Source organism: Crocuta crocuta, unplaced genomic scaffold (genome assembly GCF_008692635.1).
Source record: "Crocuta crocuta isolate KB4526 unplaced genomic scaffold, BGI_CrCroc_1.0 scaffold7, whole genome shotgun sequence".
NCBI classification, from domain to species: Eukaryota; Metazoa; Chordata; class Mammalia; order Carnivora; family Hyaenidae; genus Crocuta; species Crocuta crocuta.
In genome coordinates this window covers 7,302,663-7,319,907 of record NW_027531904.1, presented here as the reverse complement: position 1 = coordinate 7,319,907, position 17,245 = coordinate 7,302,663, and the positions used below count along the sequence as shown (strand labels likewise).

Sequence of the window (17,245 nt, the reverse complement as noted above, 5' to 3'; positions counted from 1 at the left end):
AGCTTCATGGAGTCCCAGTTGGCATGGCCTGCACTTCACCTTCATACAAAGGGGGAGGCTGGGAAAGATGAAATTTCCACTTCAAACGTGATGGCTAATAGTTTATCCACAGAATAGAACTTTCTTCTGTGGAAACTGCGTCTTCTTCTCCTTGGGCTTCCCACTCCAGCTGCACTCTGACCTGTTTTCTGCCCAGGATTGACAGCCGTGGCGGCGATCAATGCTGCAATCCAGAAGGGTGTGGCCGAGAAGACGGTTCTGGAGCTCATGAACCCCGAGGCCCAGCTGCCCCAGGTGTATCCATTTGCTGCTGATCTTTATCAGAAAGAGCTGGCTACCCTGCAGCAGCAGAGTCCCGAGGTAAGTCGGCTGAGCCCGTGCTGCTGTGAGCCAGTGGAGTGGCCACAAACGTGACCCCCGCCCCGGGGTGCCGTGGCAGGGCTTCTTCTTCTTCTTCTTTTTTTTAAATAAACCAGAAACTTAGACTTCTTATGTCTTTATTAAACTTGTAACCTCGCTTGGTGTCCAAGAATGTCTCTCCCCCCACTCTCCCCGTACAGCACAGCCTCACCCATCCCGAGCTCTCTGTCGCAGTGGAGATGCTGTCCTCAGTGGCCCTGATCAACAGGGCGCTGGAGTCGGGGGACATGAACACAGTGTGGAAGCAGTTGAGCAGCTCCGTGACAGGCCTCACCAACATCGAAGAAGAAAACTGTCAGAGGTGGGTGCCCAGAGCAGTGGATTGAATCCCTCAGATGGCAGCTACTCTGTCTGGTGCTAGTCACCCACACCCCCGTTTTCAGGCATCGTGACCTTGGTGTGATCTTTTTTTTTTTTCTCCCTATTTTGATTCATTTTACTAATTATTGTGCTGGACAATTTATAGTAAATTACATGCATCATGACATTCCACTCCTAAGTATATAAATATGCTTATGTAAAACAACGAGGATATTTATTTTGTAGCCATAATAGTGCCATCTTCTACCGTGACAAGTCGGCAATTCATCTTTAGTATCTCCTAAGCCTAGCCTGTCTTCACACTGCTTCACTTGTTCCACAACTGTCCTTTTCACCCGGTCTCTTCAAACCAGGACCGAGTGCAGGACCGTGTGCTGCATCTGACTGTTGTATTCCTTAGGTACCTTTTAATCTAGCATTTCCTTTCTTCATGACGCTGACTGGTTAAAGAGATGGGACCGATTTGTATAAAATGTTCCATCTCCTGGTTCTGGTTGCTTCCTGAAAATTGACTTACTCCTGCAAATTGGAAATTACATCCAAAGGCTTGTCAAGATTCAAGTCAGCATATACAATATGAAATATGTGTATTTCATAATTTGTCATAACTAGAGACATTAAAAATCTACTTCTGTCATACTTGAATTGGGGAGACAACTTATTCCTCTAATGTATATTTATGTTTTTCCCTTAGCATAATCTCTTTTTGTACCTTTGCACCATCAAAATATCCAGTCCCCCTTTAACCATCACCTAGTATTTTTAACCCTAGTTGATAATCCTTGTCTAAAGCAGTACTTACTATTCAGTACGAGTTGCTTAATTAAAAATTTTTTTTAAATGTTTTGTTTATTTGAGAGAGAGAGAGACAGCATAAGCAGGGGAGGGTCAGAGAGAGAGGGAGACACAGAATCTGAAACAGGCTCCAGGCTCTGAGCTAGCTGTCAGCACAGAGTCCGATGTGGGGCTCAAACCCACGAACCGTGATATCATGACCTGAGCTGAAGTTGGACGCTTAACCAACTGAGCCACCCAGGCGTCCCTCTTTTTTTTTTTTTTTTTTTTTTTTAAAGTAAGCTCTAAACCCAACGTGGGGCTTGAACTCACAACCCCCAAGGTCAAGAGTTGCACACCCTACTGACTGAGCCAGCCAGAGACCATTAATGACGATATTTTTGATTTGTCATTCCTTCTACATTTGTTAGCTAGTGTATGGCCTTGTCTTTAAAGGAATTGCTTGAGATACTGCCCCTGATTATTAGTTGGTGATACCTGGAATTTAGAACATATAACAGGCTGTTAAGAATAAATGATACCCTGGGGCGCTTGGTTGGCGCATTCGCTGGAGCATACAACTCTTTGTCTCGGGGTTGTGAGTTCAGGCCCACATGGCATTGTAGAGATTACAAAAAGAAAAAAATAAACTTAAAAAAAGGGGGAAGAACCAGCGATACCCTTACACTTTTGCATTTTGTTGAAGATAACTCCCCAGTGTCAAAGTTGTCCTCCAGAGTGGGTCAGACTGCGGGGATCCCGTAGCTGTCTTTGCTCCTTGGGTACTTCGTTCCCAGTCTTCTCATTCCTGTCATCTGTGACAATCCTGAAGGTCCCCCCCCCTTTTTTTAAATGTTATTTATTTTGAGAGACAGAGAGAGAGAGAGCGTGCATGTGCGCACACACGGGAAGGGCAGAAAGCGAGAGAATCCCAAGCAGGTCCCCATGCTGACAGCGCAGAGCCAGATGTGGGGCTTGATCCCATAAACCCTGAGATTATGACCTGAGCTGAAAGAGTTGGATGCTTACCCGACTGAGCCACCCAGGTGCTCCCTGAAAGTCTCTTTTCTTATGTTGTCCTTCATTGTCTTTTGTTGGGGGGATGGGGCAGGTATCTCGATGAGCTGATGAAACTGAAAACTCAGGCACATGCAGAAAATAATGAATTTATTACATGGAATGACATTCAAGCTTGTGTGGACCATGTGAATCTGGTGGTACAGGAGGAACATGAGAGTGAGTAATCTATTTAATTATCCCCTCAAATAATGGCACAGTTAAAGATGGTGTGATTCCATGAACTGATTCTGAACACTACTTCTAGAAAGATTTTTGGAAATTGTGTGTGTGTGTGTGTGTGTTTGTGTATCTCAAAAAGCTGAGGTTGGATATTGTTTTCAAAACATCAGACAACTGCTACAATTAGGTATGTGTGTAATAAAGACTAAAATATTCAGAAAGTCACCTGAACACGATCTTTCATTTTTAAATGTGTTGTAACCAGCAGTGCTGACACTGACTACCTGGAGTCAGGTCATCTTGTACGGGGCACGGGCGCAGTCGTCTTTAAAACTCCTCTCATTTCGGACACCAGCCACAAACTCTAAACAGTTCCCAGGTCACCACACTTCTGAACAACTGGCTGTAAATTCAGAGGTTCCCTCACCTCCCTCTTACCCCCCCAGGTTCAATAGTTTGCTAAAGTGCCCTGCAGAACTCAGGGAAGAGCCCATGTTTTTGATTAATATAAAGTATACAAATCAGAAGTCAAAAAAGGAGGATTGCAGGCTGACGCCTGGTAGGGTCCCGAATGTGAAGCATACGTGTCCTCGGGATGTGTATCACAACCAGGGAGGCTCGCCTGAGCTTTGGGCATCCAGAGTTTCCAAGGGGCTTCATTACCTGTGAAGGGTTGATAGTTGGCCATGTAATTGAACTCGTTTCTCATCTGCTTCCCCTCCCTGGAGATAGGCCAGCGGGGCTGAAACCGCAGGATCACGTGGCTCAAAGCCCAGGATTCTGATCACGTGCTGGGTCGTGCTCCGCCTCGCCGGCATGAGCAGCCCCGGCCCCGAGACCATCCAGGGGCCGCCCTGGTTCACATAGTCTCAGGTGGGGTCCAGGAAGCCCAGCAGGAATGACACAGAGAGTCCTATCATTTAGGAAATTCTAGAGGGCACAGAGGCCTCATCCCAGAAACTGGGGTCAAAGGTCAGCCAAATGTCTGTTATGCCACAGAGTCTTTACAGAAGTAGTACAGCTGTCTGAGGTACCTAAGGAGTGAATGTTTTTAGTTTTAATTTGTTTAATTTGTATTTCCTGTGAGAAAAATTCCATTGATTCAGTGAGAAGAGCCTTGCCTTGGGGTGGGGAGCCCTGGGGTTGGATCTGCCATCGGCTACTTGTTTGCAGTGTGATCTCAAAGAAGAAACCTCTAGGCCTAGTCTCTTCTTACATAAAATTGTTGATCAGCAGACTTTTTATGATTCTTTGAACTCTGACCTTTTGTGAATCAAAAAATGGTTTTGATTACACATTGCAAAGTACTTGAAAGCTATATTATTAAAGCCAGTTTCATCAAAATTCCCTCTACTGTTCAGGTAGAGCAATTAAAAATAAAACAAGAAGACTTGAGTTTTCAGTGGCAATATGGATACCAGGGAGTTTACTTTAGATGAAACAAATACTAAAATTAAAAAAAAAATTAAATGCTTAATATTATAGGTGGCAAATCATAATTTGAATCATGATGACGCTTTGGTGGACTCACGATTACTTAGCATGTTTAAAGATTGATTTGTTTATATATAATTTCTTAATTAAAAAAAATAACCTTTGTCCTATTTAGGGATTTTAGCCATTGGTTTAATTAACGAAGCCCTGGACGAAGGTGATGCCCAGAAGACTCTGAAGGCCCTACAGATTCCTGCAGCCAAACTTGAGGGAGTTCTTGCAGAAGTGGCCCAGCATTACCAGGACACACTGATCAGGGCGAAGAGAGAGAAAGCCCAGGTGAGAGGCAGTGAGGTTGTTCTTTTCCGTTCAGAGAGCTTCATCCCTCCTGGAACCCAGATAAGAGGTAGGGCTGTCTCCCTTCATTTCCTCAGTGACTGCTTTCCGGCACCTTTAGATTCAGAGCACTGGGGGCACACGAGATGTGACCGTACACGTTTGGGTGTTTTTGTGGTTCTCTGTTGTTACTGTTGTAGACACACCTCTTGTGTCTCTTTAAGTAAATTCTGTGTTGAAATAGAAGATGCCAAAATTGTGTAAGTTGTGTAAGTATACTTGAGAATTAAAAGTAGCATGGATTTTCACGAGTGAGCATAACCTGTGTGCTTGGTACTCAGATTATGAAAAGCTTAACCGAATTGTCCACCCTGTCCTTTTCTGCCCTTGTCTACCCCCCACTCACCCACCTGCTGGTAACCCCCACTCACCCACCTGCTGGTAACCCCCACTCACCTACCTGCTGGTAACCACCGTCCTGATTTTTAACACCACAGTTTTGAATTTTTGCCTATTTTTGAATTTTTTGAATTTTTGCCTATTGAGTTTTGCCTATTTTTGAATTGTATTCAAACTGTATATAAGTAACATTTTATCCGCTTTTGTATCTGGTTTCTTTTGCCCAACATAATGTTAGTGAAATTCATCTGTTTAGTTGCAAGAACTAAGAGTTTGTTCATTCTCATTGCCATGTGCTATTCTATCTCGTGGTTATATATTCTGTCAGTAAATTTTGGGTTGTTTCCCACTTTTTGGCTAATACAAATAGTGCTTTTATGAGTATTTTAGTACATGTCTCTTGGTAAATATATGTATCATTTCTGTTAACTAGGTGTACATTTAGAAGTAGAATGTATGGGTCGTAGGGATACACATAAGCTTCACTAGATAGACGCCATGTAGGTTGTTTTATAACGCTGTTACTGAGCTATAGCTCCCATACCATAGATCTCACCATTTCAAAGTGTACAGTTCAGTGGTTTCTATTCCATTCACAGAATTGTGTGACCATCTTCACAATCAGTTTTAGATTTTTATCACCGCAGAAAGAAACCTGGCACTCATTAGTCACTTCTCGCTTTCCCTTAGTCTCTCAGCCCGAGGCAACCAACAGTCTACTCTGTCCACGGATTTGCCTGTTCTGGTCATGTTGTCTGCGTGGACTCCTACAACGTGTGGTCCTTTGTGATTGGCTTCTTTCCCTCAGCTTGGTTTATCCACGTGGTAGCATGTGTGGGGAGCGCATCATTTCTTTTTACTGTCAAATTATATCCCACTGTATGGCTGTACTGCATGTTACTTACCATTCATGAGTTGATGGACATATGGGCTGTTCCTGCTTTGTGGCTGTTAGGAGTAAACGCTGCTATGAACATACCAGTTTTGTGAGTGATTATAACACAAACGTGTCTTTTAAAAAGCTTGTTTTAGGGGCGCCTGGGTGGCTTAGTCGGTTAAGCGTCCGACTTTCGCTTAGGTCATGATCTCGCGGTTCGTGGGTTCGAGCCCCGTGTCGGGCTCTGTGCTGACTGCCAGCTCAGAGCCTGGAGCGTGTTTCAGTCTGTGACTCCCTCTCTCTCTGACCCTCCCCTGTTCACGCTGTCTCTCTCTCTCTCCTAGAAATAAATAAAAAAAAAATTAAAAAAAAAAATTTAAAAAGCTTGTTTTACCTCTCAGCTAGTTTGTTGAGGAAATGGACAAGATTTGTATCTTTTTTTTTTATCATGTTGCGGAGTAGGAAGTTGCTTTGTATATCGTAGGCCCTCAGATGTTTGTTGCATGATTAAGACATAATTACGTCTGTTTTCCTAATTGTGACTGATCTCCTTTTAGGTTCTTCCTAACTAACCACAATTAGATAATGAGGACCACACCTTTTTTTGCTGACTTAGAGGATCCCTTCAGTGAGTCTGGTAGCAAGCAGAAGAACTAAAAGAAGAATCTTTTTTTTTTTTTTTTTTTTTAATTTTAGTTTTAAGTAATCTCTACCCTAATGTATGGCTGAAACTCCCAACCCTGAGATCAAGAATCGCTCTACTGACAAGGTCAGCCAGGCGCCCCCCTGAAAGAAATTTTTAATTTAGGGGTCAGATTCTTTCTGGGAAGCCACAGAGCTTTTGTACGCTCCCCCCGATGCAGGCTGTGGGAGTTAAAGTTGGGCTAGAGGCGTTGTGGGTAATACTGTCCTGTTGATCTGTCCCCGTTAGTTCCGTTGTCAGGAGAGTAGTTGGCATTGCCATGTCCTGATCATATAAACATAGCAAGCACCAGATGTCACTTGAGAGGCGCATCATTGTGTAGCATGTCAGTGATCTGAAACACAACTATTTTGTAGTCAGGAAACTGAGAAAAAGGATCGGCTGTTGTAGTTACTTGGGTGAGAAGCAGTTGGCTGTAGGGGAATTGTAAATGTCATTCTCTGTCTTTGATATTAATTTTGGATCATTTGGATCGGATCTTCCCAAACTTGGCTGATTGTTAAAACACTTGAGAAGTCATTTAAAGTTTTTTTTTTTTTAATTTATAATGTTTGTTTATTTGTGTGAGAGAGAGGGAGACACCTAATCTCCAGGCTCTGAGCTGTCAGCACACAGCTCGACACAAACGAACCGTGAGATCATGACCTGAGCCAAAGTCAGATGCTTAACTGACTGAGCCACCCAGATGCCCCCAAAAAGTCATTTTAAAAATACAGATTCCTAACCTTTAACTCTATTCCTGGTGATTCAGAATGTCTAACCTGGGGCCGGCCTGCCCTGATTTTGTGAGGGCCAGTGGTGGTGGTGTTTGTTTTGCTACCATATAAGTCCAGAAGGAATCTTAGATCTGACTGTCAGAGGAGTGGGCTTGGAGAGAATGAGCTAGATCTGGTTCCCTAAAGAAGGAAACCTCTAAAAAAGGAACGGCAGTGGAGGACATAACTTGTACCTGCTCTCGCTCATGCTGTGAGCCTGACTGCTCCCTTTGTTTGGGTCGTGGGAGTTAAAGTTTTAGAGGATGTGACTAGAGTTTGAAGCATTTCCTTTTACAGGGGAATAACTTTCAGAATCCATCCAAAGGGGAGGAAGGGGGTGGGGCGGAGTTAGGGGAAAATTTGCTTGATGCTGCCAGGCCCCGCTGTGTAGACAAGTTTTTGGTGGAATTGGCTTTTTTTAGGCCTCAGCTTAGCAGTTCCTCTGAGCCATTTTTGGGAATGGTTTTAAAAATAATCATCTGAGTTCTAAATTTAGCGAACAAAAATCTTAATTTAAATTTGGTCTGTAGTTTTCTTGTGATATCTTTGTGTCTGGTTTTGGTATCAGGGTAATACTGGCCTCATAGAGTGAACTGGGAAGTATTACTTCCTCTTCTAGGTTTTAGAAGAGTTTCTAAAGGACTGGTGTGATTCTTCTTTAAACATTTGCTAGAATTCACCAGTAGAGCCATATGGCCCTGTTTTTGTTTGTTTGTTTGCTTTTGTTGAATGTGTTTGTTTTTGTAGAATGTGTTTTATAGAATGTGTTTCCATATCTGTGTTTGTTACAGGCCTATTCAGATTTTCTTCCAGTAGTCTTCATTCCTCCTTCCCTTTCTTGTTGCTTCTGTGAATTCCATTGTGCATGTATTGCTATTATTACTGGTGTCCACAGGTTTCTGAGGCTTGATTCATTTTCCCTCATTCTTTTTTCTTAACTGTTCCTTAGACTGGATATTGTTCCTCAGACTGTATAATTTAAATTGACCTGGGGTGCCTGGGTGGCTGCCCAGATGGCTGAGCATTTGACTCTTGGTTTTGGCTCAGGTCATGATTTCACGGTTCCTGGATTCAAGCCACGAGCTGGGCTCTGTGTTGACAGCACAGAGCCTGCTAGGGATTCTCTCCCTTCCCCCCCTCCTCAAAATAAATAAATAAACAGAACTGTCATCTTCAAGTTTGCCGATTCTTTCTTTTGAATGCTCAAATCTGAGTCCCTCCAGTGAATTTTTCATTTCACTTATTGTACTTTTCAACTCCAGAATTTCAGTTTTTAAAAAATAATTTGTCTCTTTACTGATATTCCCTGGTGAGATGTTGTTCTTATACTTTAAGTTCTTTAGATATGATTTCCTTTAATTCTTTGAGTATATTTAAAGTAGCTTATTTATTTATTATTATTTTAATGTTTTATTTCTTTTTTTAAAATATTTTTTAAANCTGTCAGCACAGAGCCCGACGCGGGGCTCGAACCCACAAACTGTGAGATCATGACCTGAGCCGAAATCAAGATGCCCAATGGACTGAGCCACCCAGGCTCCCATAGGCAGAGTATTTTTAAATGCCTAGAACCAGGGAAGCTCCCAGCCTTTGTCAAGGACCAGTGTGCATATTGGAGTACATCTTCAACACTCAGCCAGGTACTTTGCAGTTCTGTCTTAGCCTTACTTCATGCTTGTCCAGAACTTCAAGGTTTGCCAGAGATGAGCCCTTACAGCCTTCTCAGATCTTTTCTGAGCATATGCACAACTCACAGGTGTATCATGGCCTTCTGGATTCTCATCTCAGGAATATGTCAGAGGCTTCCAAAACTTTCTGTGGACATCTCATTCTCAAACTTTTCTTTTTAAGCTTTTTGGTTAATTTAGCTTACTGTTTACCTTAATTTTTATCCCACTACTCTAGACATCTGTGATGTTAACCAAGCGCCTCTTATCGGTTTTGACAAACGGCCCTGGAGAAAAGGCTGTTTGCACAGGCTTGCTCTAAGTCAGTTCAGATGAAGACAGCCTTGCTGTGGCCTCCTGGGGATCTACCTACCAGGTCAGCTAGTGACAAGTCTCTGGGAATAGATGGGGCTCTGAAGGAGGGGTGTGTGTGTGTGTGTGTGTGTGTGTGTGTGTGTGTGTGTGTGTGCGCGCGGGCGTGCCCATGCATGGTGGGAGGAGACAGAAACAGGGCCATTTGAAGTGCCATAAAGCTAACGGTTGTTACTGAGATTCAGCAGTTATGTTTGAAAAAGCTCTGTCTGATTGCTGCAAACCTTTGGTCAATTTACGTAGTTTTGAAAAGGTTGCTTCTGATGGTTTTTGCCAGTGTTTTTGTTGCTTTTATGTAGGAGAGGATTTTCAGAAGTCCTTCCTGTACTATTTTCACTAAGGTCACTTCTCTCCTCATTTAAATTTAGTGTTTTTGGAACACTTGCTAAAGGTAGATTGCTAGTCATTGGGTAGTAATATTTGCCTGCTAATACCCGGACATCAGGGAGTTTCCAGGGACTCCGTTTATGACTGCAGATATGAATGACTAGGGAACCTCTGTTCTGCTCCCTCGCCGCAGTGTGTGTGTACATACATACGTGCAAGCAGCTAAACATTGGCTGGTGTGCACCAGTGCGGCTGTACCAGTTGTTGGAATATTGAAGTACTTTTGTTTGGTACACTGCTGCAGTCCCAACCTGGACAGCGTGTGACAGAGACAGTTCTTGCTCTTCCCCCGAACTTCTGCTGTGCAGCAACTAAAGGATTAATACCCCGTCCAGCAGGCCACAGGACTGCTCTTCTGATTGGTCAGTGCCCGTGTTGCATAATTGATAATGTGTTGTATAGATGCCTTTATGTGTGTGTTGGCATGTGTATATATATGTATGCCATAGTTTATATATGTGTGTACATGTGGCATGGTTTGCATGTGTGATAAAATATTATAATATCTTAATACTATTTAATATGAACTTAATATTATTTAATATTTAATAAATAATTTAATAATGTTTTATTTGTTATTACACATACAAACCATGCTGCATATAACAGGAGAGACTTAAGTGGTAAGGAGTGCCCTTTAGAAGTGTGTGTTTGTGCTCTACACACACACATGCACACACACGTATATAATAGCCATTCTTTGCCCCTTCTCCCCTTCCTTTCCCCATATTTACCTGCAATCATTACCCACTCTTTTTGGTTCTTATTTCTGGTTTCTGTCTCTTTACCTCTTCTGAAATGTAGCCAGTGTGCATCAGCCATGTTAGGGGGCAGTATTTGAGTATATTTTATGTAGCATTTTCACATTAAGTCTTGTTTTATGTATGTATTCTCCACAGTGTCCAGCCTAGAGTTTTAGCTCTCTGCGCGGTGATCTGTGTTAATGTTGGCTGATTGTGTTAGAGTACGGGAGGCTCTGGGGTTTGCGCCGTCTTACTTGATCTGATTGGAGCTGAGAGAGCCTGTTCTTTCCCTACCCTGGGGTGAGGTGGTGGCTGTCATCTGTCTTTCCTCCTTCAGTCTGGTGAGGGCTATTCCTAGACCGTCTTTCCCTGACACACCCGACACCCGTCTGTTCTCTTCTCTCGCCTTCCTTACTGTAGTTCTGCCGCCTGCTTCTTAGGGGGTGTACATACATTTATTTTCATTGTTTTGCTTTATTCTGCCTGGGGCAGAGAATGCAGAAGAACTCTGTGTGGTCAGAAGTCTTGATAAGCTGGGCCTTTCTCTGAATGCAAGGAACGTTGTGACAAACCTCCCAGCTCTGTGTGTGGTGGATTCTGCTCGGAGGTAACTGATGTGCGATTAACCTAAAAGTGAACCAAAAAGGGCCTGGTTCTGTGGGAACACTTGTTTCTCTGTGCGACGATTTTCAGGCCACCTCTCTTGGAGGTTGCGCCTGCAGCCCTCTAGTGTGTGGTTTCTCAGCTTACGTTGTCACCGACCTGGAGCTGACTCACCACATTGTCTCCCATTGAAACTATTGCTTAGCATTTCCCGTATTTATTGATATGATTTTAGGGGGATTGTGTGTGGCCATTTTCTGTTTCCAGTACTAGAGAGTGACTAGTGGTAGGAAGGTACTAACTCCTGCAGCTCTTAGGTGATTTGCTCATGCATTCTGTTTGTCTGTGTACTCATTTCCTTTCCCCAGTGTCAGTTTCTTAAAATTGGGACAGCTCCTCTTAGGATTCTAAGCCCAGCACTTAACCATAATTTGCTTCAATGATCTTTCTTTCTAAAACTCTGCATTTGAAAGGAATACATCACAGCTTTCAACGTCCTGTGGCTTTTTCCTGTCACCAAGGTGCTTTTGCAACTGCTTGTCTCTGCTGAGTGAAACATTGTGTCTCTCTCCACAACGGAGAAAAGTGAAGCTTCCTCAGAGGTTTTGCTAGGCCGTTGGTCCTCCTGAGCGCACTGAACAGGTCGCCTTTGCCCTGCTTCATCTGACAACGTAATTGTGGTTCCTGCCCCCAGTGGTCTCATTGGTGCCTTGGCAGGTTCTATTTATACCAGGCAGTTAGAATGTAATTTTGATCTGCTATTTACCCCAAATGCTATTAGCTCAGGCCAAGAAACAGCTAATTTTGTGGATCTCCCAGGATCACCTCAAACGTGACTCTCAGCCTGGCCACCTCAAAACCTGAGGTGCCTTGCCTTTTCTGGAGAAGACAGCCATATTAATCTATGAAATAGGTGCTTTCTCTAAAGACTGGTGGAGACATTAACAGAGGACCCTCACTGTTGGAGACCGTTAGTTAAAACTTCTGTAACCTCAGTGTGACCACTGAAATCTGCGTTGGTATCAGAGGTTTCCAGTTCTGACTCTCACACTGACACTAGGTAGATGGTAGAGTCTGTCCCCTCACAGCAGTGAGTACCTGGGGCTAATCCCTGAGCTACTTGCCCAAGTCAGAGGGTGGTAGCCACATTCTTGGAAATTAGAAGATACTGGAGGAGATTTCTGCCAATCCAAGTCTGTTTAAAACGTCTTTCAGAGCAAACAATTGCCAATAACCTACTTAAAAAAAGTGAAAGACTTATTTAGAAAGAGGGAAGTAAGCAACCACTATTATTTCAAATCTCTCCCCAGTATTCAACTTGGATTGCACTGTGGCCCAGGGAGGCTTTTGTTGACCATGCTGAGGAAACTAATCACTATTTATTACGTTTCTGTGTGAAAACGTGTTTGTCAGTTTCCAGCAAGTGATGTAACATTCAAGTTTTAGAATATAAGCTGGGGATAAGTTTAGATTGCCTGTGATGACTCCTGGCTTCACCTGGGGTAACGTCTGGTGGTCTTAAAAACGGTAATCAGAGAGAGTATTAATAACTTCCTTTCAGTATTGATGTCAAAGGAGGCCTTCTAAAAAAAGTACCGCATATTCATATTCGTGCTGTGGCCCTTGTCACACTAATGGAGTCCCAGGTCCCTTCCTAGTTTGGTCCTTTTGCCACTTCTAGCGCTCTTGACCTCCTGAGCCACTTGCCTCCATGTTCGTGCCTTCTGTTCCCTGCGTCTGAGGCATGTCTCCGGGGCTGCTACCAGTTTCTCGACGCACAGCCTCTTGCGTTGGCTATTCGATGTGTCTTGTATGTTTGGAACTTCTTCTACGTTCCACTGAGTCTCAGAAGTCCCCTTGATCTCCTGCACCCTAACGTCATGACTCTGATGTTGTTTTGCTTTTTAATGGTGTATAGGAAACCCAGGATGAGTCAGCGGTGTTATGGTTGGATGAAATTCAAGGTGGAATCTGGCAGTCCAACAAAGACACCCAGGAAGCACAGAGATGTAAGTATCGGTTGTTTGATTTCTGTTTCTGTGCAGGGTGGGGGTGGCGCGGTGTCCCCTCTGCCAGTCTTCCAGCTTGACAGAGAGCTGGAGTGAGGGCAGGGGCACTCTGCCATGGGGAAGTAATGTGTGCATTTAGACACTTCTGGGCTATTCTGGTGACCCTTCTCTTCCGGGATAGTTGCCCTAGGAATCTATGCCATCAATGAGGCGGTGGAGAGTGGTGATGTTGGCAAAACACTGAGTGCCCTTCGTTCCCCTGATGTTGGCTTGTATGGAGTCATCCCTGAGTGTGGTGACACTTACCAGAGTGACCTTGCCGAGGCCAAGAAGAAAAAACTGGCAGCAGGTGAGTTACTGGGAAAGAAATCTGAGCCCCAAAAGGAAGAGCTTGAATCTCTGAGGGGATGGGTGTGGGGAGAGCTGCCTTAGTGCAGAAGCTTGGTACTGAGGCTTGTTTTAACATCCCTGAGTAGGTAAGGTCTCTATTTAAAAACAAAACAAAACAAAACAAATAACATGGGGCGCCTGGGTGGCTCAGTCGGTTAAAGTGTCTGACTTCATCTCAGGTCATGATCTCACGGTTCGTGGGTTCCAGCCCCGCATCGGGCTCTGTGCTGACAGCTCAGAGCCTGGAGCCTGTTTCAGATTCTGTATCTCCCTCTCTCTCTGATCCTCCCCTGCTCATGCTGTCTCTCTCTCTCAGAAATAAATAAAGCATTAAAAAATAAATAAATAAAAATTAAAACAAACAAAAAAATGCCCCCCCATCCCCAAAGGCAGCTGTGTTAAAAAGGTCAATTTCTGAAAAGGCAAGAAGGATCAAAATATTTAACTAATTATCTTTCATGAGGCGTCATGAGTTCTGATTACCTAAGCCAATAGATAATTGTTAAAAACAGTTAATCTTCAGAAGGAGGGGAAATAAAGGTAAGATTTTTCATCCTGTTGCATGGCCTTTTTTTTATTAACTGGATAGGCTGAATGGTTGCATATCTTTTTATCAGAATACTTTTCTGACACGCAAGTTCTTAGATGCAGGCTTTGGAAGGAATAAAGTTAGTCAAGGTAAGTTCCACAATTGGACCTCATTTTTTTATAATGTTGAAATGAATGACCTGAGACATTACAAAGCCATAATTTTGGAGGGACTTAGGAGTCCCCTTTACTCGTAGAGACGTAAGGAACAGGGTTTTGGAACGGTTCTATTTAGACTGTTAATGTGGCCAGAATAATCCTGCTGTTTTGGACGTAGGAGTGTAGGAAATATGGCTCTGGGTTTCTTATCTTTCCTTTGTTTTCCATCAGGAGATAATAACAGCAAATGGGTGAAGCACTGGGTGAAGGGCGGATATTATTACTACCACAACCTGGAGACCCAGGAAGGAGGATGGGAGGAACCCGCAGACTTTGTTCAGAACTCGATGCAGCTTTCTCGGGAGGAGATCCAGGTAGGTCACATTTCTTCCCAAGAGAAGCTGAGAGAACGTGTTCTAGAGCGAATATTAGTGGGGAAGACAGGGCCTGTGGTTAGAAGTCCTACACTGAAATTAAGGCTATTTAATCAACTATTTGGAGTAGTTTTTTTCCCTAGTGGTTGGGAATGACTAAGGGCCTAAATTAGACCTCTGAATTGTAGATTAAGTCAGATAAATTGTGTGCTCATTAAAGAAAACTTGGATGATCAGGAAAAAAAAACGAACAGTTGCTCTGACTCCTCATTAAATGCAGTTAGTATTTTTTATTATTAAAAAAATTTTTTTAATGTTTGTTTATTTTTGAGAGGGGGGGGAACAGAGCATGAGCAGGGGAGGAGTAGAGAGAGAGGGAGACACAGAATCGGAAGCAGGCTCCAGGCTCTGAGCTGTCAGCACAGAGCTCGATGCAGGATTTGAACTCACAAACTGCGACATCAGGACCTGAGCCAAGGTCGGATGCTCAACTGACTGAGCCCCCCAGGCTCCCCGGTCACTTCTGGATTTTAAAGTGAGCCGCTGAGTTTGCAGTGCTTGTGTGGAGGGGCCACGTATCTTGTCCTTGATGAGCTGTTGAGCACTTTTGACATTACTTGGTGCTGAGTTCATGCTCACTAAATTGGAGTTGTCTAACGAACATTAGAGAGGACAAGGTATGGAAGGGAGATGTTCTAAGCTCCTATAGGACATTGTTAGACGTATTTTCCCGACTCCTTATTTATTTTTTTAATAGCTTTTTAAATTTTATTATTATTTTTTTGTAATCTCTAACCCCAACATGGAGCTCAAAGTCATGACCTCAAGATCAAGAGTCAGATGCTCTACTAACTGAGCCAGCCAGGCACCCTGCTACACTTATTAACAGGCACAAAGATTCCTAGAGAGAGAGGATGGTAAAGGCCATCTGCTTCAGTCGGGTAATATTTCCCAGATCCTGTGTAGAATAACTAGAATATCCACATGTGTAAAAAGTGAATTGGTCCTGTTATTCAGAACACCTATCAAAAAAAAAAAAAAAAAAAAAAAAAAAAAAAAACAAAAAAAAAAAAAAAAAAAAAAAAAAAAAAAAAAAAACACCTATCAGAGGAATGAGTTTCTGTCTTGTGCTTGAAGTTCTTCTCTTACCTCTCTGATGTTTGACCTTTTCTGCTAATGATCTCACCGTGATGAAGTGTAATGAAAGCCCTTGAACTCTGTGGTTGTTGAGTGGGATATGAAGGTGTATCAGAGAACTCTCCCTTCCCAGTGTTCCCAGTGTGTGCACACAGCTGGGAGCTAAGCACTGACTGCAGCATGAGGCAGACAGATGCAGATGCTCCAAAAACAGTACCATAGTCTCACAGAAGAGCAGGCTGAAATGGTGTATAAAGGTGTATTTGGGGGGCACCCAGCTGGCTTAGTTTGAAGAGTGTGTGACTCTTGATCTCCAGGTTGTGAGCTGGAGTCCTGTGTTGGGTGTAGAGGTTACTTAAAAATAAATAAAATCTTTACTGTTTATTTTTAAAAAATTTTTTTGAGAGAGAAAGAAAGATTGAGCAGGGGAGGGGCAAAGGGGGGGGGGGACAGAGGATCCAAAGTGGGCTCTGTGCTGCCAGCTGCCAGCCTGATGCAGGGCTTGAACTCAGGAACCATGAAATCATGAGCTGAGCCGAAGTCGGTCGCTCAACCGACTGAGTCACCCAGGTGCCCCCAAAATAAAGCATCTTTAAAAAAAAACAAAAAGTGTTTTTCTCACAAAATAATTCTGGAGTCAGGTAGTCCAGCAAAGGTGTGGCAGCCCCAGGTGCCATTGGTTCCCAGGGTCTGTCTTTCTCCTCTGCCGTTCTCTGCACGTGATTTCCACAGACAAGGACCTTGTCATCTGGAGTGCCGGCTCGAAGCGCCAGCCATCCAGTTACTGGTTTGGGCAGGAAGTAAGAAGGGAGAGAGAGCAAAAAAGGCATGATGCCAGCTCTCTTTCTTTCTGTCTCTTTTTAATGTTTACTTTTGAGATACAGAGAGACAGAGCATGAGCAGGGGAGGGGTAGAGAGAGAGGGAGACAAAGAATCTGAAGCAGCTCCAGGCTCTGAACTGTCAGCAGAGCCTGACCTGGGGCTCGAACTCACAGACCGTAAGATCACAACCTGAGTCAAAGTCGGACGCTTAACTGGTTGAGCCACCCAGGCTCCCCATCTGTCTCTCTCTTAAAGAGCTTTCCCAAAGGTCTTCCCAAATTACTTCTGCTTACGCCACATGTACTGTGTACACCCCCAACTCATGTAGCCTTTTAGCTGCACATATTATTGGCCAGGGAACAAAATACCAAGGCTCTAATACCGAGGAGAAGGGGGACACGGGTTCGGCACATCAGCAGGTGTCCTCAGCGTTCTCCCTGCCGCCCCCCACTCAGAGCCAGGCCGCCTCCCACCTGGACCCCAGCAGCAGCAGCGTCCCCAGTCACTGCTCAGCTGCCCTGCTGGCGACTCTGGTAACAGCGCTGCTTGTCTAAAAATAAGTCTGATGGCAGCGCCGCGCTGGTTCAGTCAGAAGAGCACACGACTGTTGATCCTGGGGTCATGAGTTTGAGCCCCAGGTTGGGTGTAGAGTTTACTTGAATCAGTAAATATTTTTTAAAAAGTCTGATGGCTTTATTCTTCTTCTGAACGTTTGCTGGTTCTGCTGTGCCTGTGGTCACAGTCCACACACTCCACGCTACCTTTCTGGACCCTTTGCAATCCAGCCCTCCCTCCC

The 17,245-nt window shown here is 43.9% G+C and overlaps 1 protein-coding gene across 1 annotated transcript in view; it reads left to right on the top strand.

Annotated features, from left to right (window-relative positions):
* The window catches only part of IQGAP1 (IQ motif containing GTPase activating protein 1), a 96,775-nt gene that overhangs the window by 52,229 nt on the left and 27,301 nt on the right, over positions 1-17,245 (top strand). The window contains exons 11-17 of the mRNA XM_077774353.1: positions 197-360; positions 561-721; positions 2,627-2,751; positions 4,364-4,527; positions 12,949-13,039; positions 13,221-13,388; positions 14,348-14,490. Of these exons, the coding sequence (XP_077630479.1) occupies positions 197-360; positions 561-721; positions 2,627-2,751; positions 4,364-4,527; positions 12,949-13,039; positions 13,221-13,388; positions 14,348-14,490 (1,016 nt within the window). The remainder of the gene's footprint in view (positions 1-196; positions 361-560; positions 722-2,626; positions 2,752-4,363; positions 4,528-12,948; positions 13,040-13,220; positions 13,389-14,347; positions 14,491-17,245) is intronic.